The sequence below is a fragment of the Cherax quadricarinatus genome, chromosome 25 (assembly GCF_038502225.1).
Source record: "Cherax quadricarinatus isolate ZL_2023a chromosome 25, ASM3850222v1, whole genome shotgun sequence".
Taxonomy (NCBI): domain Eukaryota; kingdom Metazoa; phylum Arthropoda; class Malacostraca; order Decapoda; family Parastacidae; genus Cherax; species Cherax quadricarinatus.
This window is the reverse complement of record NC_091316.1, coordinates 2,056,279-2,082,290: the sequence shown is the minus strand read 5'-3', so window position 1 is coordinate 2,082,290 and position 26,012 is coordinate 2,056,279. Positions and strand designations below refer to the sequence as shown.

The following is a 26,012-nucleotide window of genomic DNA, read 5'->3' as shown; positions in this document are numbered from 1 at the left end:
TGGTTCTGGAGACTACTAGACTAACTTCTGCTAATGGGCAAAATCCATATCAAATGGACTCCCTCCTTCCTTCTTTTGTCTCTTGGTTCTGTAATTTATTTTATTTATTATCACACTGGCCGATTCCCACCAAGGCAGGGTGGCCCAAAAAAGAAAAACTTTCACCATCATTCACTCCATCACTGTCTTGCCAGAAGGGTGCTTTACACTACAGTTTTTAAACTGCAACATTAACACCCCTCCTTCAGAGTGCAGGCACTGTACTTCCCATCTCCAGGACTCAAGTCCGGCCTGCCGGTTTCCCTGAACCCCTTCATAAATGTTACTTTGCTCACACTCCAACAGCACGTCAAGTATTAAAAACCACTTGTCTCCATTCACTCCTATCAAACACGCTCACGCATGCCTGCTGGAAGTCCAAGCCCCTCGCACACAAAACCTCCTTTACCCCCTCTCTCCAACCTTTCCTAGGCCGACCCCTACCCCGCCTTCCTTCCACTACAGACTGATACACTCTTGAAGTCATTCTGTTTCGCTCCATTCTCTCTACATGTCCGAACCACCTCAACAACCCTTCCTCAGCCCTCTGGACAACAGTTTTGGTAATCCCGCACCTCCTCCTAACTTCCAAACTACGAATTCTCTGCATTATATTCACACCACACATTGCCCTCAGACATGACATCTCCACTGCCTCCAGCCTTCTCCTCGCTGCAACATTCATCACCCATGCTTCACACCCATATAAGAGCGTTGGTAAAACTATACTCTCATACATTCCCCTCTTTGCCTCTAAGGACAAAGTTCTTTGTCTCCACAGACTCCTAAGTGCACCACTCACTCTTTTCCCCTCATCAATTCTATGATTCACCTCATCTTTCATAGACCCATCCGCTGACACGTCCACTCCCAAATATCTGAATACATTCACCTCCTCCATACTCTCTCCCTCCAATCTGATATTCAATCTTTCATCACCTAATCTTTTTGTTATCCTCATAACCTTACTCTTTCCTGTATTCACCTTTAATTTTCTTCTTTTGCACACCCTACCAAATTCATCCACCAATCTCTGCAACTTCTCTTCAGAATCTCCCAAGAGCACAGTGTCATCAGCAAAGAGCAGCTGTGACAACTCCCACTTTGCGTGTGATTCTTTATCTTTTAACTCCACGCCTCTTGCCAAGACCCTCGCATTTACTTCTCTTACAACCCCATCTATAAATATATTAAACAATTTGTAATTTGTCCAGCCAAAATTTTGTCCATTGCTTCTAAATTATATTAAGTCTGGGTCTGTTAAATCGAGGTTTTACTGTAATTAATAATTATGTGATAGTAATACTGTAGTTATCTAACAGAGGCTAGATGTGACTTTTAGATTTTAGTTAAACAAAATGGCTAAATTACTTAAGAAAAATTCTTTTCAGGAGGGTATTAGTTACAAGATACGCATCGACTTCCATGTACAACGGGAGATTGTGACTGGTTTGAAGTACATTCAACGAACATTTAGGAAGGGAATCCTAGGTATGTGTTGGTTTATAATTTTGTACTCTAGTTTTGCTACTTGAAATCAACATAATGTAGTATATGCAAGATGTGAAAGAATGAAAGTTATCAGGAACTTAGCCTAGTATGCAGTAAGATCACAGTAAACAGGTGACATCACAGTGTGCAGAACAACCACTGTGAAAAGAATAGTGAACCTCCAAGCCCTTTTGTGATTTCTCACATTATGTGAGAAATCAAGGAACTAAGTTCCTTGATGTGAGAAATCACAAAAACACTTGGAAGTTCACTATTCTTTTCACAGTGGTTAGCCTAGTATATTGAGTAACTTATTTGATTGGTGCTACAATTTTCCACATGTATTGCAGTATAATTTTCTTTCTGTATGATTACTTGAGACTGCCTTATTGGGTTGACTTCAACCCTGAAAAGAAATTACGTATGGTAGGGCTTCTCATAGCACTTTTAAATAGTGCTGTTCGTATTTATATTAAAAAATGTTAGTGTGCTGTTTTGCCCAAGTTTAAGCAAAGCAAAAGTTTTACAAAATTAGCTCAGCATGAACATTTCTCTGTACAGAAATTTATATGGCCTAGGGAAAGCTGGTTGCTGACTCTGGCTTGATTCAGGATATGCTGTAGTGACTCTCATAACCTAGACAGACAGACCCACAACAGTCAGCTGGTAAAACATAGATAACTTGTACCCGTCTACCTCAGTAGTCATGTAGCCTTAGCAACAAGGATTCAGCAAGAGAATTAGTAATTTAAGGTGGGATAGAATTCTTCCTTGTCACTTATAAAAGAAAATTGTATAGCAGAATGTGTAAGTGGCATCAGCTGATAAAACAATTACTCTTAACCATCTACCACTTGGTCACATGAACCATCTCCAAGCACTTTATCAACATGCCAGAAAACTAGGAATTTAAGGTAGGATCAAATTCTTCCATATCAGTATTATAAAAATTATAGTAAATTGTATGAGTGACATCAGTTTATAAAAAATAATTAAAGGTAGTGTAAAACTTTTGTTACTTTTTTAGTATTTTATGTTGATGAGATTAGTTTATAATAGTCACTGGTAGTGTATTAGCAATCAGTGGATGAAATGCTTATAGCCATAATAGTTTTTCCCTGCAACTGAAACTGTACTTGTTGGCTTGTGCCATCATTTTTCTGAGCTTTTCCTAATTTTAATAGGAAAATTGGTCACCTGGAGGTTTTTCTTCCCCCTCCTTCCCACACTTAAAGTTATGAAAATTTGGGTAATTTTGCTAAACTGGTTTTCCTTGAGATGGGGGATAATACTATTTTTTTTTTTTTTACAAGTCAGCCGTCTCCCACTGAGGCAGGGTAACCCAAAAAGAAAGAAAATCCTCAAAAAGAAAATACTTTCATCATCATTCAACACTTTCACCTCACTCACACATAATCACTGTTTTTGCAGAGGTGCTCAGAACACAACAGTTTAGAAGTATATACATATAAATGACACAACATATCCCTCCAAACTGCTAATATCCTGAAACCCCTCCTTTAGAGTGCAGGCATTGTACTTCCCATTTCCAGGACTCAAGTCCGGCTATATAAAAATAACCAGTTTCCCTGAATCCCTTCACTAACTATTATCCTGCTCACACTCCAACAGATCATAAGGTCCCAAATACCATTCGTCTCCATTCACTCCTATCGAACACGCTCGTGCACGCCTGCTGGAAGTCCAAGCCCCTCGCCCACAAAACCTCCCTTGCCCCTTCCTTCCAACCTTTTCGAGGACGACCTCTACCCCGCCTTCTTTTCCCTACAGATTTAAATGCTCTCCATGTCATTCTACTTTGATCCATTCTCTCTAAATGACCAAACCACCTCAACAACCCCTCTTCAGCCCTCTGACTAATACTTTTATTAACTCTACACCTCCTAATTTCCACACTCTGAATTTTCTGCATAATATTTACACCACACATTGCCCTTAGACAGGACATCACTGCCTCCAACCGCCTCCTCGCTGCTGCATTCACAACCCAAGCTTCACACCCATATAAGAGTGTTGGTACTACATGTACTATACTTTCATTCCCTTGTTTGCCTCCATAGATAACTTTTTTTGTCTCCACATATACCTCAACGCACCACTTGCCTTTTTTCCCTCATCAGTTCTATGATTAACCTCATCCTTCATAAATCCATCCGCCGACACTTCAACTCCCAAGTATCTGAAAACATTCACTTCTTCCATACCCCTTCCCAATTTGATATCCAATTTCTTATATAATTTTGAAAAAACATAGATTGATTATTGAAAATGTCTATATTAACATACAGTGGACCCTCAGTTTTCGTGTTTAATTCATTCCAGAGCCATCGGCCAAAACTGAAACCATTTTCAAAATAAGAAATAATGTAAATGGAATTAATCCGTTTCAGACACCCAGAAGTATCGACAAAAAAAATTTTTTTTACCTTAGACAGATTTACATGCACAAAAGAATGAACATTACACATGACACTTACCTTTATTGAAGGCTGTTGTTGATGGAGGAGGGAAGAGGTTATTGTTTGGAAGGGGAATCTCCCTCCATAAGGACTCTAGGTACCAAGTCCATATCAGCAGTCACTTCCCTAGCCACTTCTCTAGCTTAAATATAGATTTACATGCAGAAAAGAATGACAAATGTAAAGCACTAATAAAATGTATAAATGAACATTTAACATCACACTTACCTTTATTGAAAAGACTTGTTGGTGTGAGGGAGGGGAGGCGAGTTTATTGTTGGAGAATATGACACTAATATCAATTCTGCAGCTTATTTATCTATCACAATTCAACTAATATGACATAATAAGCAATCTTAATAACATAGAAACATGACATATACTCTAAAATTAATAAAATAAGTCATTATGTATGTTACGACTGTTGTTTTGCTAGGTGTGTAAGGGCCACTGAGAGCATAAGCCGTACATAACGGTGATGAAGGCTGCAGCTGAGGTGGCGGTGTTTTCTGTAGCCGTATATAACTCCAACAATATTGGAGGAGTTAGTAGAATCACTGAAGAAGGCACCCTCTACCACCACCACTTTCATATTTTTCTACAAACTTTTTCTTGAATTATATCGTGTTTCTCACGATATAATAATTCACACTAGAAGCTTTCTTTGGACCCATGGTGGCTTATTTAGCAGTCACACACAATAAACAAGTGGCAAAAACAATGGATTATTATGAAATGTTTTGTGTGAAACAACGTAACGCTGGCTGAGAATGCGTGTGGGAGGCAGCTTTGTCTATGCGCTGGGTATTGGACAGGTTCCGTACAATCGACAAAAACAGAAGCCAAAAATCAACAAAAAAAAAAGTCGGCCAAAACTGAAATCAGCGATAACGGAGATCAATGAAAATGGAGGGTCCACTGTATATGATATTTGAAGTGCCAAGAGCGATTATTATTATTATTATTATTAACACATCGGCCTATTCCCACCAAGGCAAAGTGGCCCAAAAAAAGAAAAACTTTCATCATTCACTCCATCACTGTCTTGCCAGAGAGGTGATTTACACTACAGTTATAAAACTGCAACATTAACACCCCTTCTTCAGAGTGTAGACACTGTACTTCCCATCTCCAGGACTCAAGTCTGACCTGCCAGTTTCCCTGAATCCCTTCATAAATGTTACTTTGCTCACACTCCAACAGCACATCAAGTATTAAAAACCATTTGTCTCCACTCACTCCTATCAAATACGCTCATGCACGCTTGCTGGAAGTCCAAGCCCCTCGCACACAAAAACCACCTCTACCCCCTCCCTCCGACCCTTCCTATGCTGACCCCTACCCTGCCTTCACTACAGATTTGTACACTCTCGACGTCATTCTGTTTTATTCCATTCTCTCTCCATGTCCAAACCACCTCAACAACCCCTCAGCCCTCTGGATAATAGTTTTGGTAATCCCACACCTACTAATTTCCCAATTACGAATTCTCTGCATTATATTCACACCACACATTGCCCTCAGACATGACATCTCCACTGCCTCCAGCCTTCTCATTGCAACATTCATCACCCATGTTTATTATTATTATTTTTTTTTATTATCACACTGGCCAATTCCCACCAAGGCAGGGTGGCCCGAAAAAGAAAAACTTTCACCATCATTCACTCCATCACTGTCTTGCCAGAAGGGTGCTTTACACTACAGTTTTTAAACTGCAACATTAACACCCCTCCTTCAGAGTGCAGGCACTGTACTTCCCATCTCCAGGACTCAAGTCCGGCCTGCCGGTTTCCCTGAACCCCTTCATAAATGTTACTTTGCTCACACTCCAACAGCACGTCAAGTATTAAAAACCATTCGTCTCCATTCACTCCTGTCAAACACGCTCGCGCACGCCTGCTGGAAGTCCAAGCCCCTCGCACACAAAACCTCCTTTACCCCCTCCCTCCAACCTTTCCTAGGCCGACCCCTACCCCGCCTTCCTTCCTCTACAGACTGATACACTCTTGAAATTATTATTATTATTATTATTATTATGCTTATTGCATGTTCAATACTATTGAGTCACTCTTGGTGATTTTAATGTGTACCTGCATGCCAGCACAGTGTAAGTTTATTTAGGTACAGGTACACACAAGTATAATTTTTTTTTTTTCAACAAACTAGCCATATCCCACCAAGGCAGGGTGGGTGGCCCAAAAAGAAAAACAAAAGTTTCTCCTTTTAAACTTAGTAATATATACAGGAGAAGAGCTTACTAGCCCCTTGCTCCCGGCATTTTAGTCGCCTCTTACAACACACTTGGCTTACGGAGGAAGAATTCTGTTCCACTTCCCTATGGAGATAACAGGAAATAAACAAGAACTAGAAAGAAAAATAGAAAAAACTCAGAGGGGCATGTATATATATGCTTGTACATGTATGTGTAGTGTGACCTAAGTGTAAGTAGAAGTAGCAAGATGTACCTGAAATCGTCCATGTTTATGAGACAGAAAAAAGACAGCAGCAATCCTACCATCATGTTAAACAATTACAGGTTTCCATTTTACGCTCACTTGGCAGGACGGTAGTACCTCCCTGGGCGGTTGCTGTCTACCAACCTACTACCTAGACAAGTATAATTATCAGTATATATAAAATACACTAACTTCAAGGATGTGTGATGTCACCGTGGTTGTTTAATATATTTATAGATGGGGTTGTAAGAGAAGTAAATGCGAGGGTCTTGGCAAGAGGCGTGGAGTTAAAAGATAAAGAATCACACACAAAGTGGGAGTTGTCACAGCTGCTCTTTGCTGATGACACTGTGCTCTTGGGAGATTCTGAAGAGAAGTTGCAGAGATTGGTGGATGAATTTGGTAGGGTGTGCAAAAGAAGAAAATTAAAGGTGAATACAGGAAAGAGTAAGGTTATGAGGATAAAAAGATTAGGTGATGAAAGATTGAATATCAGATTAGAGGGAGAGAGTATGGAGGAGGTGAATGTATTCAGATATTTGGGAGTGGACGTGTCAGCGGATGGGTCTATGAAAGATGAGGTGAATCATAGAATTGATGAGGGGAAAAGAGTGAGTGGTGCACTTAGGAGTCTGTGGAGACAAAGAACTTTGTCCTTGGAGGCAAAGAGGGGAATGTATGAGAGTATAGTTTTACCAACGCTCTTATATGGGTGTGAAGCATGGGTGATGAATGTTGCAGCGAGGAGAAGGCTGGAGGCAGTGGAGATGTCATGTCTGAGGGCAATGTGTGGTGTGAATATAATGCAGAGAATTCGTAGTTTGGAAGTTAGGAGGAGGTGCGGGATTACCAAAACTGTTGTCCAGAGGGCTGAGGAAGGGTTGTTGAGGTGGTTCGGACATGTAGAGAGAATGGAGCGAAACAGAATGACTTCAAGAGTGTATCAGTCTGTAGTGGAAGGAAGGCGGGGTAGGGGTCGGCCTAGGAAAGGTTGGAGAGAGGGGGTAAAGGAGGTTTTGTGTGCGAGGGGCTTGGACTTCCAGCAGGCATGCGTGAGCGTGTTTGATAGGAGTGAATGGAGACAAATGGTTTTTAATACTTGACGTGCTGTTGGAGTGTGAGCAAAGTAACATTTATGAAGGGGTTCAGGGAAACCGGCAGGCCGGACTTGGGTCCTGGAGATGGGAAGTGCAGTGCCTGCACTCTGAAGGAGGGGTGTTAATGTTGCAGTTTAAAAACTGTAGTGTAAAGCACCCTTCTGGCAAGACAGTGATGGAGTGAATGATGGTGAAAGTTTTTCTTTTTCGGGCCACCCTGCCTTGGTGGGAATCGGCCAGTGTGATAATAAAAAAAAAAATAATAATAAATAACTTCAAAACTTGAAATTTTGGAAAGTTTCCAAACATAATAGATGCAGAGGTCACGGAAGATGTAAATAGAGTGGTGCATGGTCAATGTCATAGTAAATCAGGGAGCTGTATAAAAGAATTTTCTTTCATTTGAAATGTCCGTGTTAGCAAATTACCGTAAAGTAGGGCCCGCCTGTACACGTTAGCTCATGCAGTTACAACTTGCTTGCTAAAATGTCTCATTCCTATGTTCAGCATGCTCAGAGGAATTCATGGTGTTAACCAAACTATAATTTTTTAACTGTGCTTGTAAGCTACGTTAGAGCATGAGCATGGTAACATTTATGAAGGGATTCAGGAATACCAGTTAGCCAGATGTGAGTCTTGGAGGTGGGAAATACAGTGCCTGCACTCTGAAGGATGAGTGAGGATGTTACAGTCTTGGAGGTGGAAAGTACAGTGCCTGCACTCTGAAGGATGAGTGAGGATGTTACAGTCTTGGAGGTGGGAAGCACAGTGCCTGCACTCTGAAGGAGAGGTGGGCTTATTTGTAGTTTTGAATTTATGAAAGTGTTTCTTCTTTTCTGGGTCACCATACCTCAGTGGGAGATGGCCAGTTTGTTAAAAAAAAAAAAAATTGAATATAGCTTGATTAGAAAATTGTACAGGAACCTACCAGATTTTAGATATTGTCACATTTTGAGGTCATGTTACATAAAAAAAGTTTAGTTTTATGTGGTGGTAGTAGAAATTGTGAAGTAGTGAAAAAACCAACCCATACCACGGGTGGGATTGAACCCGCGGTCAGAGAGTAGACTTTGAAGAGTTGGGTACTGCCTGCTCTTTTAGAAAAATGTATTGGTAAATGATAAATATCCATGGAGTTTTTAGCTTTGAACTATGGCAGTGTCAATCATAAGAATTAGTTTAATATTTCCTTCAAAGTTTGTTTTATTTTGTAGGACTTTGTGTATGTAAGATATGTTTATCTTGACAGTGGACAAGATGACACACATGGTTGGCTCTTATGCCCCGAAGGAAGAAATTCAGTCATACACAACCCCCATGGAAGATGCCCCTTCAGGACTAATTGCCCGTGGACACTACACAGTCAAGTCACTTTTCACTGATGATGATGGCAATGAACACCTCAAGTGGAAATGGTCCTTTAACATCAAGGAGAACTGGAACTGAGGACTAGTCTAAGATGTAGAGGTATAACAAGTACAGAACTTATGAGGGTTGTTTAAGTTTGTAGAATAGCAAATGGTGTTCAATCAGGGAATTAGAAAAGAACTTTGTCCTTTTTCATAACAAAGGTAATACTGGAGTGTTAGGCACAGTATACAATCATGGCATAAGAAGAGAGAGGGTTTGATGCATACTTTTGAGAACTCGTTCATTCTTTGATATGGTGCTTAGATTGCCTGTGCTTCTGAAAAAATGGCTCTGCTGATTTTTGCAACATCTTGACAAAATGAAATGTGGTGTGTAGGTGGATTTAATTATCTTTGTAGCATATCTACAGATGACTGTGTTGTATATGCTCAGGCATTCGGATAATAGGAAGTTAATTTTAAAGTTCTTCCTCAGTATCTTTGTATCCTCATATTGGTTGGTCATTGTAGGCACACTGGGCATATCAAAGCCTAATGCCTTTCTTTCCTATTCTAGCAGATGATATACATTCACAATACTTTATGTACCTAATAGGCATATTAATTCTCCTGCATTATAATTAGAATTCCAGCATCTTTAGTTTTGTTTGATGATTTTCTGTTGATTCTGCTCTGCCCCCTTTAATGGTTTGTTGCCCATAACCTTATTGTGAGACTGCCACAATGTAGGTAATTATTGGCAGATGAAGCGCACAACATTTTGCAACCATTATTTTGAGCTGCTTCAGTTTGTATCCAGTGTAACAATTTAAACCACAATTAGTGTTCCCTGTTAATGTTATCTATTTTTTTAATTGCTGAGTAATGCGTATCTTATTGCATTCCTTACTGTTTGGAAATCTCAAGGCTGTAATTCCCTTTTATTTTTAATGATCTAATAAACATATTCTTCTAAAATAAGGTAAATAAGTGGCCTCCATTTGTGCCCAGGTGTATAAAATCCAGGTGGGTGCAGTACTTATACTGTATTTACAAATGTTCCATTAGTAATTTCTAATGAGGAAAGCTACATTTTTCTCTTCTGTAGACAGTATTGTATACACTTGAATTATTGTTCCTTTTAGTGATTGATGTGTTTTCAGTAAGCCTGATTCCCCTGCCATGAGCAAGCTGTGCCATTGATAGTATGTAAGGAATTGTAAAAATAAAATCAATGCACAAATAGTAAAGTATGATCATAAGGTGTGCAAAAGCTTAGTTGTGTTGTAAAGACAGTATTCATCTTCCACTGTATGATGATAATGAAGTTTGCCTAGTCATTATGTGTGAATGGAGAAAAATTATTTTGAATAGACACTTTTTAGAGATTTGTGAGCATCTGATATTGCTGTCTCCTAATATTACAGATAGTTTCTTTGTACTTAATAATCAAGGTAATGTAAATGAGTGATCCATGTAATACATAAGGCAAAATCACCGATTAAAACAAATAAGTTCATTATTTCTAAAAGTTCACTTTGTCTTGTAAGAAAAGAGTATGTAACAGGATATTCACGTTCTATTATTTTTGGTCGATAAATTTCCATCCAAAAGTCTTAAGATGCACCTTTAAAGGCCCCTTACAAATTTCCAGCATTGCGTGTTCTACAGTGGAATTGGTAGGCTCAGATGTCAGCATCCCATTACTTTTGGGCAAAAACAACCTTAATAATTTCTTGTCAGTATGTACATTTGCTTCCAAGAATCATGGTGTACAAAATGTTGAGATTTATGTCTTAGACACGGGTCTCATGATCGACTTGATCTAACAAGAATTCCTGATTCTGTGATAAAATTTTGGTACGAACTTTCTTACCTGCTTTTCCACTTTTTTAACAGCAACAGCTTGGGGTGAGTGTTTAACCTGGTGATGTTATTGGTAGTGCCTTTAAGTTGGTTCTATGTGTATTTAGATTTTTGTGGGGCATGATACTGTTTTGTCCTCAAATGTAATTTGGTTAATGTGAAAGGGGGTATTATTTTTTTCTATCATGAATTTGATATGATGTATCAGATAGAAAATCATTTAAAGTTACAATTAGAAAATCCTAAGAGAATTTGGGATACAACTATGCTAAATTTATAGAAATATTTTTTAATTTTATTCATTCCATTACTATTACTTTTCATAGAGCCTACAAGTGAGCATGTAAAAATGTTTCTAGGCTAGTATTACTCCTTGAGATGAGTGGTGTTCAGAGGTGTTTTTCACATCTGAATAAGCTTCAGAACATAATTGGCTGAGAATGCAGTTTAATCATATTGAGGAATATTTTAGAATTTTCATTCATGTTATGATTGTAAGTTTGGTCTACAGTAGATTTTCGATTGTGCCTATTGAATTTTACCAGAAATCATTGATGCAGGCTTTTCAATAAAAATACAATATGTATGAGATAATCAACATATTAATAATTTAGAATCCAAGAGTAACACAGCATCCATTTGCTAAGTTTGGTGTACAGTATTGAAAATTACTTTTATTGAAAACAGCTTTAAACTATTATAGTGGTTCATTGACCTGTGAAATTATTTCATAGCTATTCAAAAAAAGTACAGTATAATTGGAACTTGTTAAATAAAAATTATGGGCATAGATGTATGATCTCTGTATTTCAGTTTTAAGTCTGGCATTTCAGTGGATCAAATAAGTACAAGTTAAATGCCTTTAGTTTTATTTCACTGGGTCCTATATAATACTATTAAAAAATTATCATTTATGTCATTTCTTTTGAGTATAATAATTTAAAGATAAAAAAATTGTGGTTGGCAGTCATCATGATGGTTATTGCAAGAGAACCAGTATTAAAAACACCAACATTACTCTCTAAGTTAGACTAATGTTATGGGGGCAATAAACATTTATAATTTTTACTTCACTTCTTTATATACCACCCTTGGAGACTACATATTGAGTAGTTTTGACAGTTCCAAATTTTTAATCATATGAAATTGCATGAAGATGCTTTTGTGGATAAATATCTAAAACAAATTTCTTAAGTTTGTAAGCAGTGGCTTGAAAAAGAACCTGAGAGCAGCCACTATTGTGTGAAGCAACGGAGTGCTTCAAAAGTGACTTAGGCCGTATTGGCCTGGGTTACCCTTATTCTGAGAAATGGATGGCTTGAAAAACTGCTGCAGCATTTGTGATGTGTTGCTATCTGTATTCTTTGCTTCCCATTTTACCTCGCCCAAGTTAGTCCTGGAGCTGCAGCCTAGTGGTGGGGAGTTGACAGTATCTGTACAGGTATGTGTCTACTATTTCCTGTTTACATTGTTTTCTTTATTCCCTCTTCTAGGGACTTTATCTTTGCTGGTTAGCATATAGATCGATCGTGGATTTAAAGATGCTCATGCAGTAAATTGAGAAGATTGTACTAGTGCCAACAGTCTTACATTTTTTGATAAATTATCCCAATCAAGATCCTTCAGCTGAGGTTCCTTGATTCTGGTAGGACTTTTGATCCATCCTTCTTTGAAATGAACTTGTTTGCCTCCCATTCCCCATGCATTGTGTAACCCCCAACAAGTTGAGCGCTGTCCTCTCCCCCTCAGTTATAATATTTCTGGCCAACACAGTGATCTTTCAGTGCTGACTTTCTTCAGACTGCCCTCTAGACAGTTACACCTTTAAGCAGATTTTTTTTTTTTTTCCTGAAAGTGATTTACTAGTGTTCTCCTCTGATACTATTAACCCCCACCATCTACTGCCAACAGTATTACAGAAACATTTCAGAGTACATTTACTTAACCTGTTTAGATATAGAAGGGACACTACAGAACCCAAAAGGATCACATAATAGAACAAAGGAACATGTGAAAGACCTGGGAGTAATTATGATGCCTGACCATTCTTTTCAAACATGCTAAACTGGATGTTATGACAGCCAGGAAGAGTGGATAATAATTTTCAAAACAAAGGAAATTGCTTGTGCTCGCTTGTTTAGATTAATGTTCTGTGTTGATGGCCCCATTCAAGACAGGAGATATATCAGAGCTGGGACAGATAGAGAGATCATTCATGGCCTGTGCAGAGCCAATAAAACACTTAAATTACTGGGAATGCCTTGGTCTTAAATATGTACTCATTGGAGCAGAAGAGAGAGATACATGATAATATATACTGTACATACAAAAAAGTATGTGAGGGGCTAGTCCCAAATATGCACACATCATAACATACTGGAGTGAGATATGGGAAGAAGTGCAAGATAAACCCAGTGAAAAGCAGGGGTGATGTGGGCACAGTGAGAGGATATTGTATCAACATTTGTGGTCCCAGACTATCAACCATTTTACCAGAAGTTATTGGAAACACTGCAGGGACAAATGTAGAAGTCTTCAAGAGGAAACTGGATAAGTACTTCCTTTAAGTGCCAGATCAACCAGGTTGTGTTGGATATTTGGGCTAGCAGGCCACAAGCAGTAACAGCCTGGTTGGCTAGGCAAGCACCAGATAAGCCTGGGCCAAAGTTGCTCTAGGAGTAGAAAAACTTTTGGAAGTTAATGATCCACACTGAGAAGCATTGGCATTTAACTACAAGCAGCACTCGCCCTTCCAAATAACAGGACTACTCACAGCCATGGAAATACCACTTCAGTGAACAAAACAATGCAGTATCAATATATAAGGCTTTTTTTTTTTTTTTTTTCAAATTCATTAATAGTCTGTATATGCTCATGTTATAAATGTGGGGAGTTCATATTTGGGTAAGATTAATCAAGAAGTAGATTTAAAAATGGTGGTGGTGAATGGTTGTCTGTGCGATCAGTTGCAGTGTCTCGCATCACCTTACTCCACCACCTTCCCTCCCCACTACACAACCTAGCCATGCAAAAACCCCTCACCATGACTTTCCCACAGCCTTTTGATTCATTCAACATAACACTGAACCAATTAATTATAATTATGTTGCCAGATAAAATAGGAAGAGGGGAGGGCATTCTTGTTGCTGCTGCCTTGCTTAATTACCAATTAAAGGAGGAAAGGAATGTGAGAGGGAGGGAGGGAGGGATTGAAGAGAAGAAAAGGGCAGGGAGAGAGAGAGGCTTGTTCAAGTACTGTACATTGCTTTTAATTTCATTGAAAAATGAAATACATGGAATATTATGGTTGGGAAAAATGTTGTAGGTTTTAACCCAGAGGTCTTAAGAAAATACATTCAGTATTCCGAATGACTCAGTTTAAACGAACTAATAGGGGAAAGGGGGTTGTCCATTAAATGGGTTGTAAATGCTGCATCAAGGAGGAGGCTGAAGGCAGTGGAGATTTCTGTTCTAGGTTCGCCGGTATAATTGCCCAGCCTTGGCTTCCTTTCACGGGAGTGTCTCAGACCAGTGTCTGGAGATGAATGGTTTTTAGGACTTAACAAGCTGTTGGAATGTGAGCAGGGTAATATTTTGTGAAGGGATTCAGGGAACCCAGTTAGCCAGACTTTAGAGTCCTGGAGGTGGGAAGTACAATGCCTGCATTTTTTAAAGGAGGGATCGTAATGACACGTTTGCAAACAAACCATACCACAACAGCTTTGAGGGGACTTGAGCTAGAGTTCGTCACGGCCACGTTAGCTTGAGATTCGTCTGTAAAAACTTGCATTTGTGGTCAGTGGTGCCTATGCTAACCTTCCTATGGTGTAGAAATATACCTAGTTGGACGAATCTTATTGTGGCTAGCTGGTCCAGTGGCTAACACGACGGTCTGGAGTTTTGAGACTCTGATTGCGGGTTCTATCCCCGCCCATGGTATGGTTTTTTTAAAGGAGGGGTTTGGGATATTGGCTGTTTGGCATGACGCCTAAACTGTCATATCTAGGCGACTCTGCAACGACAGTGACTGTGTGTAAAAGTTTTTTTTTTTTTTTTTTTTTTTTTTTTTTTTTTGGGGGGTCACCCTGCCTTGGTGAGCAACGATACACATACATACATACATACATACATACATATACACATACGTGTGTGTGTCTGTGATGAGCGAGGTTCCACAGGGGTCAGTCCTAGGACCAGTGTTGTTTCTGGTATTTGTGAACGACATGACTGAAGGAATAGACTCCAAAGTGTCGCTGTTCGCAAACGATGTGAAGTTGATGACGGGGACCGGGCAGAACTACAGAGGGATCTGGACAGGCTGCAGGCCTGGCCCAGCAACTGGCTCCTGAAGTACAACCCCACCAAGTGCAAAGTCATGAAGATTGGGGAAGGGCAAAGAAGACCGCAGGTATAGTAGTCTATGGGGCCAGAGACTACAAACCTCACTCAAAAGGACCTTGGGGTGAGTATAACACTGGGCACATCTCCTGAGGCACACACCAACCAAATATGGCAGCTTACGGGCACCTAGCAAACGTGAGAACAGCATTCCAACATCTTAATAAGGAATTGTTCAGGACCTTGTACACATTAGGCCCATATTGGAATGTGCAGCACTAATTTGGAACCCCCACGTAGCCAAGCATGTAAGGAAACTAGAGTAAGTGCAGAGGTTTGCAACTAGACTGGTCCTGGAGCTAAGGGGTATGCCCTACGAGGAGAGGTTAAGAGAAATCGACCTGATGACAGGAGAGATGGGGGGGGGGGAATATAATGACGTACAAAATACTGAGAGAGTCGATGAGGACAGACAGGATGTTCCAGATAGGACACAGCAACAAGGGGTCACAGTTGGAAGCTGAAGACTCAGAGAGTTGTCTGGGAAGTGATGTAGTGGAGGCAGGATCCATAACATGGCTTTAAGAAGAGGTATGATAAAGCTCATGGAGTGACCTAGTAGTGGCCACCGAAGAGGCAGGGCCAGCTGTGACTCGACCCCTGCAACCACACACACATTGTTCGGACAGTCTTTTAGGGTCATGTTGGGAAAACTGTGCAAATGCTGAAGACCCTCAGAAGTGTATCCCCCCCCCCCCATGAAACTCCCACTTGCATGCACAACAAAACATTCCATGTGCATACACAGTGCCCACTCCCCCCCCCCCCCTTTCAGAAAAAAAATTGGTATCACATCACTAGCTGTTACACAAAGCAATTTAATTATGAAACTGCTTCATTATTTAAGAAATAGTGCAAATATGTATAATAAGGAACTTCAACACTAAACACATTATACAATAAAAGTATTTTATTCTGTAAGAAGCCAAATCAAAATGTACACCGGAGCAACAATGTGTTCCTTCCAACATTTGTACAGTAATATGAAATCCTATCACGCACTGATCAATTTCTTAATGACAAATCTCTCCCTAAGTTAATAATGTTGCAAAATTGCCTTCCCCAGGCTGGGTCAGATGAGGATGATTACTAAAGGCCCATGAATCTTTATATTCACGACCACAATATTTTTTTATGTAAATACCAAGATACTTAAGTGTTTTAATCAGACAATCACAGCTAGTTCTACGATATTAAAGGGTCACATGACCAATCACGGGTAACACATACCTTGGGCATTAACTGAGCAATCACAGGTGATTAAACACCTTTGGCCCCTACATATTAACTGGGGATAACACAATATACTCTTAGCCTGGTCACTCCCTGATCACCAAGGCATGCTGAACATTTCTACAGATCAATTACCTCTCTAAATTCTCGAAGGTACAGTAGTTCAAATTAAAATGTGTAGCACCCCATCTCGTCTCTGTCTTACCAGCTGGCGTGGGTTTCCTATTACAAAAATTGCATATCAGTGGATGTCTACCTTATTGTTTACTCTTAACTCAATGAGAAATTTGCATTCCAAATTACCAGCTGGTTAAAAATTAAACTGGGCAATTTACATCAACCAGGAAATGCTGATAAGTTAATTTGTTCAAACAAAATCAAATTAGGTCTGCACAGTGGTTTAGAGTAAAACACATCCCACCCCATCCCCCCCCCCCATCAATAAATACTAAAAACTAAAATTATTGCAATAAAAATAAATTTACAATAAGGTAACATGCCTAATATTCTCGTATAAACAATTTTCTTTGATTCGGAATACCTTAAATATGCTTCGATACAAATAAATGAAGCCTGCAATAATTTATTAGAGCAAAAAATTTGTACGTAGTTTAGCCTGCTCATCACAAATAATTTTATGACTGGCATTGACAATCTAGTAGTCAATGACACACATACCCGGTAAATGAGGACAGTCTTAAAGAAGTATAGTATTAAGAATGTGCTAACATAACGAACATGTCCAAATACCTCATTCATACTACCATGGACCCCTTTCTCAATGTCTTTGGGCTGTATAACAGATGCACTTGCATTCACTGATACGCTGACTTGCATGGCAAAACTATATAAAAAGTGTTGAGAGTATAACGTAAGTTACTGCTTGACAGTACATACTGTCAAGAGAGATCTTAATGCTGACTGTACACAAAAAAAAATTTAAAGATATTAGACAAACATTCAAGTAATGCATTGCTTAATTCAAGACTCCTCAACGTGTTGATTTGTGTATGAATTTAGCACAAAAAATAATGGACGAGAAACTAGCTTCCTGTACGAATTTTCCTCAAGTTATGGTTTATAGGTCAGCCAGACTATACTGTAAAAGTTACTTTTTTTGTGTGTGTGTATGTGGTAGTATTAGGTTAAATGTTACTCCTTATATCAATCAAATTGTCAAAGTATTGCAAAATTTAATAAATGGATACGGCACTGTTCTTGGGAATATAGCCACTACGTAATTAAGGACATGACATTACAATAGCTAAACATCCTCTGTAATTCAAGATTTAAGTGACAAGCATTAAATAATAATAGTTACTCACAGCTCAAATATTCAATACTTGTTTAAAATATTTCATTAAAATTTATTCATTCCTAAACTATGATCACAGGTCATTCAAAATATCATTTCTTATCCACACTGATGTGTTATATAACACAAGACAACAAAAAAAAACCTGATAAGTATTTATTACAATAGTAATATGAACTTGAAATTTGGCACACAAGTGAAGGGTGAAAATAACTAAATTCAACCATTGTAATACCTAAAATGTTTCCAGAGAAAATATCAAAATGTTCAAAATGAGGAATACTAAAATTATAAATCTCTGTTGTATAGTAAGTATTCATCTATGAATAATCTGAGGATGTTTAATGCCAGATACCGTTAATACCAAACGGTTTATAATAAAAAAAAAATCCAATGTCTGCCTAAAAAATTAACTTGTTAAAAAAATGCTGCTGAGCATATGCAAGAATTAAGGAACGAGAAGTGTAATAAAAGTGGCTTATTTATTAAAGCTACTCGTGCTTCTGACTGAAATACCGACAAGATAAGAAATAGACTTAAGAAAGGCTTTCAACAATATAATATTAACATGTTTATATAAGGCTAAACAGGATACCTAATGAAGCTTATTTCCATTGATATAATTAGCAACATTTTATCTGCTACCACAACTGATACTTTTCTAAAAACAGTTCAATTGCAAGTTCTTGATAACTGGCCATAAGCGTCATCTTTCTAAACAAGATAGGGGCCCTTGCCCTGATGGAATATGCCATTTTACCCTAATGTCTGATGACAAAGTTGCAAAACACCAGAGACTGGAGTCCTGGGACACCCAAGTAATGGAATGATCACTAGAATGGAATGACACCTATTGTGACACTTTCCTTCACATAGACCACCTATCATAAATTTCAATAATGGTATTACCACCTACTAGGATGCTTTCAGCTTTGTATTTTTCAAAACCCAAATACTCTTGTCTCGTGTAGATAATTTTTTCAAGTGATTCACATGTATCCTAACTACAGTTTTTTTAAATCTCCCAAAGGAAATGTCAAGTTTCATACTTTTAACATAATTTTAATTGACATCCACATAGTTAAATGGCTGCCCGGCCATCTGCTAGATCTAAGGTCCTCAGACAAACGAACAGCCATTTCTTCACACCTGAGTTTGCTGACCCTATCACAGGCTGGCCAGGACAACAAAGTATAATAACATGGACTCCACAGCATTGTGATCACAGTATGAACACATATACAGATGATGATGACAGTGATGATGATAATGAACACAGCACACAGACCAGCTACACACAGGTGAATCACTAAACTCACCACAAAACTCACCTACAGTGCTCTAGGTAACATAGCCTCAATCCACACCTAACACTCATGGCATGCTCTGCTTTAGTGCTCGTGTGCCATATTTCAGTCCTGGTCATCTACAGAAAAAAATATTAATATTAATACCCATTAAATGTGAAGACATCCTGAATGTACTTATGCACTCGATGTACTGTACTTAATTCATAAAGGCATGCCCTGTCATTATTACAGTCCAGCACTTCTATATGTTGTCACAAACACAAGGCATTGCAAACCATGATACTTTTATTCAACTCTGCATTCCACTCATTACTAGGAATACAAGATGGTACTTTCAGTATTCACAATTTTTGTCACCGTCCATGAGGCTGTGTTAAATGGCCAAAGCATCTTCCGCTTAAACTTTTCTATCATACCTGAGCGTAACAGCACGACACTTTGTTTTTCGCAAGAAGGCTATTGGTGTGAACACTTATGGGAGGTATGTCAGCATTCTGCATACCAATAACTCGCCTACACAAACCACTCAATATGTTGCAACAAAGTCCAATTACTTCCATAATGAAAGACACCAATTTGTTACCAATTATCTATAAAAATAAGATAATTAACAGAGTTTCTTGAAATCACAAGCACAATTCCAGTCTACTAGTGCCCAAGTTTCATGCTCGTCTCTATTTATATATTATCACATGAGGCAAAACCACACCACCTTATGATTCTGAGAGATTTTCAGATTCATAATTGGAATTTCAGCAGTCAAATTTTTGCATAAGTCTTTTTCCAATCACTACATATAACATTCCAAACCAGCACATATACAGCCAACCACTTCACGGTTGACAATTCCTCAGTCTGTGGAGCCACAAACCTTGCTGTTGCATCATTTATTTAAACATTTAGATAACAAAAATCTTTAATTTAGTCAATGCAAAACAAAACAAAAAAAAAAAAAAAACCACTAAACCAGATTTAAAACTGATTATACCAATTGCAATTGTCCATTTAGGTTTTCCCCTTGTACACTTTTTCCAATCTATTCCATCCTGTTTTTTGTACTTCCTGCTCCTCCCTTCACACCTGGCAGGTTTGTACCACACAGAATACCATTTCCTTCTCTTAAAGTAAATATTTTCATGATTTATTCCAGGTGAATGGAATGCCTTCACAATCCACAGATAACGCCAAGAAAAAAAAAATCCTGCACATATTATTCAGCTTTCCACAACCACTAATATCTCCTCAGATGTATCATCAGCTCCACTTGAAAAGTCCTTTATATGAACCCGATGTCTTTAAAGGAAAGGGGTTATATATGTTTGCAACCTGATCACTAGTCTGCCCTCGTGGTCCAGCCACAGGGTCATCTGCGGTTGAGATTGTTGCACCTCATTTGGTTGGTGGAGCTGCTGCTAGACCTGAGGGAGCTCCCGCTGCCACTGCTGTCTGTCCCACCCCCAGTGCTGCAATAATGTAAGACATTTAACAATAACATTAAAAGAACAAAACAAATCCCTCTCAATATATTTGATTTAGCTATTTTATCCTCTTTTCAAATGTTAATACAGAATTATAATTCAATAAAAAAGCAGGCAAAATACAAATAGAAAAATAAATGTAACAGAGGCCATCTAGCTTTTCACAAATAATATACAGTATGTATGGCTTTTGTGTATAATGCCTCCTTTTTATAGCAAATCAATAAGCATTATCTACTAATTTTAAGCTGTACTGTGTGTAGCCTGTTGAAGCCTTACCTGTATAATGATACTGTGGGGGGATCAGAGAGTAGGGAGAGAAGCCCTCATGCAGGTGGTGTGTGGGGGGACGTGCTGTGGGGGGAGACCGCCCCTCTACCCCTCCTCCCACAGACCCACTCCCTCCGTGGGTCAAGGATGAGGAGGAAGAAGGTATGGAGCCGGAGGCAGAAGAGGTGGAAGTGACGGGTGTCAGTGGTGATCCATCTTTGTTAGCCATTGGAGAACCCACCTTTTGAGGGGTGCTCAAGATGCTGGGGGGTGTCATACCCAAGGCTGCTGAAGACAGAGGAGACTTTCTAGCACGTTCTTGTAGCTCGTGAATTTTATGACTTGAATAAAGATGTGAAGGATGAATCATTGCTCCACTAGACCCACCCCGAGACAGATCTTCTGGTGTATTACTGACGGCAGGAGTTAGAGGAAACCTGGGCACCATCCCTGGAGGAGCTAAATAGTGTGGTGGTGGATAACCGGCAGGCATTGTTAATGAAGGAACCATAGGTCTATAGGGGTCATAAGGTAGAGGACTGTATGGGAAAGATGGAAAATAAGCTGTTGAAGTTGGTGGTGGTGGAGGACCAGTTGTTTCCATAGTTGGCTTCACTCCTTCATTCTTATTCTCTGATTTTTTGTCTCTGTCATCTTTATTGTTAATTGAGCCTGCAGGGGGTGTCGAAACAACTCGAGGACTAGAAAGAGGTGCTGGGGGTGAAGGCTTAGGTATTCCCATAGCTTTGTCCCCTGCTTTATCTTGAGGTTGTGTTTGTAGTGGTAAGCGCTGATCAAATGGATACCTGTATGCAATTGTAGGTTCATCAAATGGCCGTTTATCTACTGGGAGTTGACCCTTAAGCTCGTGTGGTTCTTTGAGTATTGCATGATTTTCTGTTTGCTTGTCTTTTGTAACCCCTAATTTGTCTTTAGGCACAACAGACGACACTGTTCCTGGCAGTCCAGGTGCCGATCTTGATAAATCTGTAGGACCTTTATCTCCTTCTCTGACTTGCACCAAGTCTTTACCTTCCGCTTCTTTATATATTTGCGCTTCTCTTAAGAATGGATCTGAGTAACTTGGATTATATAAATAATGGGATGGATATAGATATTGAGGAGGAATTTTATTAAGATATTCACTACTGCTTGGAGGAGGTAAAGTATCTCTTTTATCACTATCACCAGTTTTATCCTTAACATCTTTATTATCTCCTTCCTTACCTGGTGTGGTAGATGGCGGAGGTTGTATTGGAGGAATAAGAAAAGGTGGGGGCTGTCCATATGGACTAGGATAGTACATTCCATAGGGAGGATAAGGTTGTGCACCTAGAGGTAATTCAGGTTTCTTATCATCTTGCATATTTTTATTATTACTATCTCCATCTAATACTGGAGCAGTATCATTCGCATCAGATATGTCGGAATATGCTGGACTTCGAGCATCTTCTCTTGTGGATTGGTCTTCTTCTCTGGTGTCTTTCCCTATTAAACCATTTACCAAATCTTTAGGTTTACCTTTATCTGATTCCAAGAGTGACTGCTTTACAGTTATTAAACCAGGCGAGTTTCCAGGTAGGCTAGAGAGGGGAGTACCTTGAGGTGTCATGGGTAAGCTGGATGTAACTGGGGATCCAGCAGGGATGGGTCCAGGTGGTCTAGGACCTGTTGTTCCTACTCTCATCATCATCTCTGGACGAGCTTCAGGTCGTATTAACCCTGGCCTAATTTGTGGGATGCTGCCAGGAATAGGTGACATACCCAAAGCTGGGGAACCAACCTGTGGATGCTGTGGGCTAACAACACCACCAGACCCTGTATACATGTACACTGCCTGGTTGGGTTGTGGTACACGTGTCTGAATGACACTGGGTTGAGTTGTGGGAAGTGGTGTGGTCCCCTTGGCAGTTTCTTCACTGGGACCAGGGCTTGGCGTTGCTGGTGGGCCAGTGTACCGAAGAACTGAAGGTTTAACAACATCCTGTGCCGACTTGTCCACAGGCGTCTCTACTACAGGTGTAGGAGATGATGGTTGACTCTCTTCCACTTCACTCTCTGCTCGACCTTCTGTACTGGTTGTCTCATCGTCATTCGTAACACTGTTGTGGGCATGACTCTGATGATATTTTAACCCGTTGATGTGTTTGTACTTCTTGTTACAGTTAGGCTCGGGGCACTCAATCAGCTGGGGTGAAGAAGGTTGCTCTGGCCCAGGACTGGTTGCACCATTGGTTGGTGTTCCACGCGAAGAAGCACGTGACCGTTTCCAGTTTTTTGTTTCTGGTACCTCTGGCTCCCGACCCTTACGTTTGGTCCCACCAGGTTCAGATTTGACTGGACTAGGAGGAGGGTTAAAAGTAGGAGTTACATTCCCTCTGCGCCCCTTCACATTGGCATTACGTAATTTGCCACTGCGTGTTTCTGCTACACTGAGGTCGTTGCCGGGTGTACCAGCAGTCGTAGTGCCAGCCCGCCCCCTCTTGCCCCGACCTTTGGGCGTCCGAGACTCTATATCACTGGTAGGCGAGTCACAGAACCTGGTGGGAAGAGAGGGGAGAGAGGCGAGTCAGTTGACACAGTAGCCACTCACCCCACACACCACAACACTCACCCTATACTCTCAAGTCTAAGGAAAGGATAACTACAGATAGAGAGCTAAGTGTTGAGCTACAAAACAAGCCCTTCTTAATACCAACGTGGTATCAGTGTACAATATTTAAATATTTCTTTCACAAAAAAGTTTTAATGAATTTTCAATATTTATAAAAATATTTGAGATGATTTACATATTATATCTAATAAATACATAGGTGCTCATGGATGCAATGGATGTGTGGGATACCAATGAGTGAAGCAGATATTGTCTACTTCACTTTCTTAGATATTTTTAATATTTCTTACAAGTTATCTATGGCTTTAACTCTGCTAGGCTGTTTTGTAGCTCCACATGCAGAGGCAAATACTTTCAAGAATCCCTTACCTTGGAGGGGCCCAGTCATGTCGTGTACAGTCTAAGAGTGTTCCAACGTAAGTTTTGCCACGCCACGTAACATTCACCACCAACACCCCTGAAACATTTTTTAATAGTTTATTTTTATTTTTTTTTTTATCACACTGGCCGATTCCCACCAAGGCAGGGTGGCCCGAAAAAGAAAAACTTTCACCATCATTCACTCCATCACTGTCTTGCCAGAAGGGTGCTTTACACTACAGTTTTTAAACTGCAACATTAACACCCCTCCTTCAGAGTGCAGGCACTGTACTTCCCATCTCCAGGACTCAAGTCCGGCCTGCCGGTTTCCATGAACCCCTTCATAAATGTTACTTTGCTCACACTCCAACAGCACGTCAAGTATTAAAAACCATTTGTCTCCATTCACTCCTATCAAACACGCTCACGCATGCCTGCTGGAAGTCCAAGCCCCTCGCACACAAAACCTCCTTTACCCCCTCCCTCCAACCTTTCCTAGGCCGACCCCTACCCCGCCTTCCTTCCACTACAGACTGATACACTCTTGAAATTATTCTGTTTCGCTCCGTTCTCTCCACATGTCTGAACCACCTCAACAACCCTTCCTCAGCCCTCTGGACAACAGTTTTGGTAATCCCGCACCTCCTCCTAACTTCCAGGATTCGAACCCATGATGTACTGGCCTGCCTCATGGCAAGCGAGAACCACACGACGCTTTAAACCACATGACCACCCAACCCTAGGGTGGGTTGGGTGGTCCTGTGGTTTAAAGCTTCATGTGGTTCTCGCTTACCATGAGGCAGGCCAGTACAACATGGGTTCGAATCCTTGGCTAGCACAGTCTTGTTTATATATATATATATATATATATATATATATATATATATATATATATATATATATATATATATATATATAAGACAAGCTAAAGGGGGTGAGCAATGGATGTGCAGGAGTTGTGCAATGTTGCAAAGGCAACAACAGGAGAAGTAAGGTGGGTATGTGTATATTTTTCTTTTTTCATCGAGTCAGCCGTCTCCCACCGAGGCAGGGTGACCCAAAAAGAAAATACTTTCATCATTATTCAACACTTTCACCTCACTCATACAAAATCACTGTTTTTGCAGAGGTGCCCAGATACAACAATTTAGAAGCATATATAAAGATATATAACATATCCCTCCAACTGCCAATATCCCAAACCCTTCCTTTAAAGTGCAGGCATTGTACTTTCCATTTCCAGTATGGCTATATAAAAATAACCAGTTTCCCTGAATCCCTTCACTTAAATTATTATTATTATTATTAACACAATGGGCATTTTCCACCAAGGCAAGGTGGCTCGAAAAAGAAAAACTCCATTACTGTCTTGCCAGAGGTGTGCTTACACTACAGTTATAAAACTGCAACATTAACACCCCTCCTCTGCAACTTCTCTTCAGAATCTCCCAAAAGCAGTGTCATCAGCAAAGAGCAACTGTGGCAACTCCCACTTTTTTAGATTCTTTATCTTTTAACCCCAACACCTGAGCATTCACTTCTCTTACAACTACACCTATAAATATATTGAACAACCATGGTGACATCACACATCCCTGTCTATGCCCTATTTTTACTGAGAAATAATCTCCCTCTCTCCTACACACACCAAACTGAGCCTCATTATCCTCGTAAAAACCTTCGCTGCTTTCAATAACATACCTCCTATTCCATACATTTGCAACATCTGCCACATTGCTCCCCTATCCACTATCATATATATGCCTTTTTCAAATCCATAAATGCCACAAAAACCTCTTTACCCTTATTTAAATAGTATTCACCTATAAGTTTCATTGTAAACACTTGGTCTACACACCCCCTACCCTTCCTAAAGCCTCCTTGTTCATCTGTCCATCTTACTCTCCATCTCACTCTTAATTCCTTAAAATAAATAATGGAAGAGAAGTTGCAGAGATTGGTGGATGAATTTGGTAGGGTGTGCAAAAGAAGAAAATTGAAAGTGAATACAGGAAAGAGTAAGGTTATGAGGATAACAAAAAGATTAGGTGATGAAAGATTGGATATCAGATTGGAGGGAGAGAGTATGGAGGAGGTGAATGTATTCAGATATTTGGGAGTGGACGTGTCAGCGGATGGGTCCATGAAAGATGAGGTGAACCATAGAATTGATGAGGGGAAAAGGGTGAGTGGTGCACTTAGGAGTCTGTGGAGACAAAGAACTTTGTCTTTGTAGGCAAAGAGGGGAATGTA

At 39.7% G+C, this 26,012-nt stretch overlaps 2 protein-coding genes across 3 annotated transcripts in view; one reads left to right on the top strand and one right to left on the bottom strand.

The window, feature by feature from the left end:
- RhoGDI (rho GDP-dissociation inhibitor) overlaps positions 1-11,849 on the top strand; it is a 30,205-nt gene extending 18,356 nt beyond the window's left edge. For both annotated transcript variants that reach the window (XM_053778640.2, XM_053778641.2), the window contains exons 4-5: positions 1,431-1,530; positions 8,816-11,849. In XM_053778640.2, coding sequence (XP_053634615.2) covers positions 1,431-1,530; positions 8,816-9,012 — 297 coding nt within the window. In that variant the 3' untranslated portion in view covers positions 9,013-11,849. The remainder of the gene's footprint in view (positions 1-1,430; positions 1,531-8,815) is intronic.
- Positions 11,850-16,071: 4,222 nt separating this feature from the next.
- Positions 16,072-26,012, bottom strand: part of LOC128690071 (zinc finger protein 609) — a gene marked incomplete in the record, with an annotated part of 259,012 nt that continues 249,071 nt past the window's right edge. The window contains 3 exon segments of the mRNA XM_053778643.2: positions 16,072-20,500; positions 20,795-23,325; positions 23,769-23,856. Of these exon segments, the coding sequence (XP_053634618.2) occupies positions 20,427-20,500; positions 20,795-23,325; positions 23,769-23,856 (2,693 nt within the window).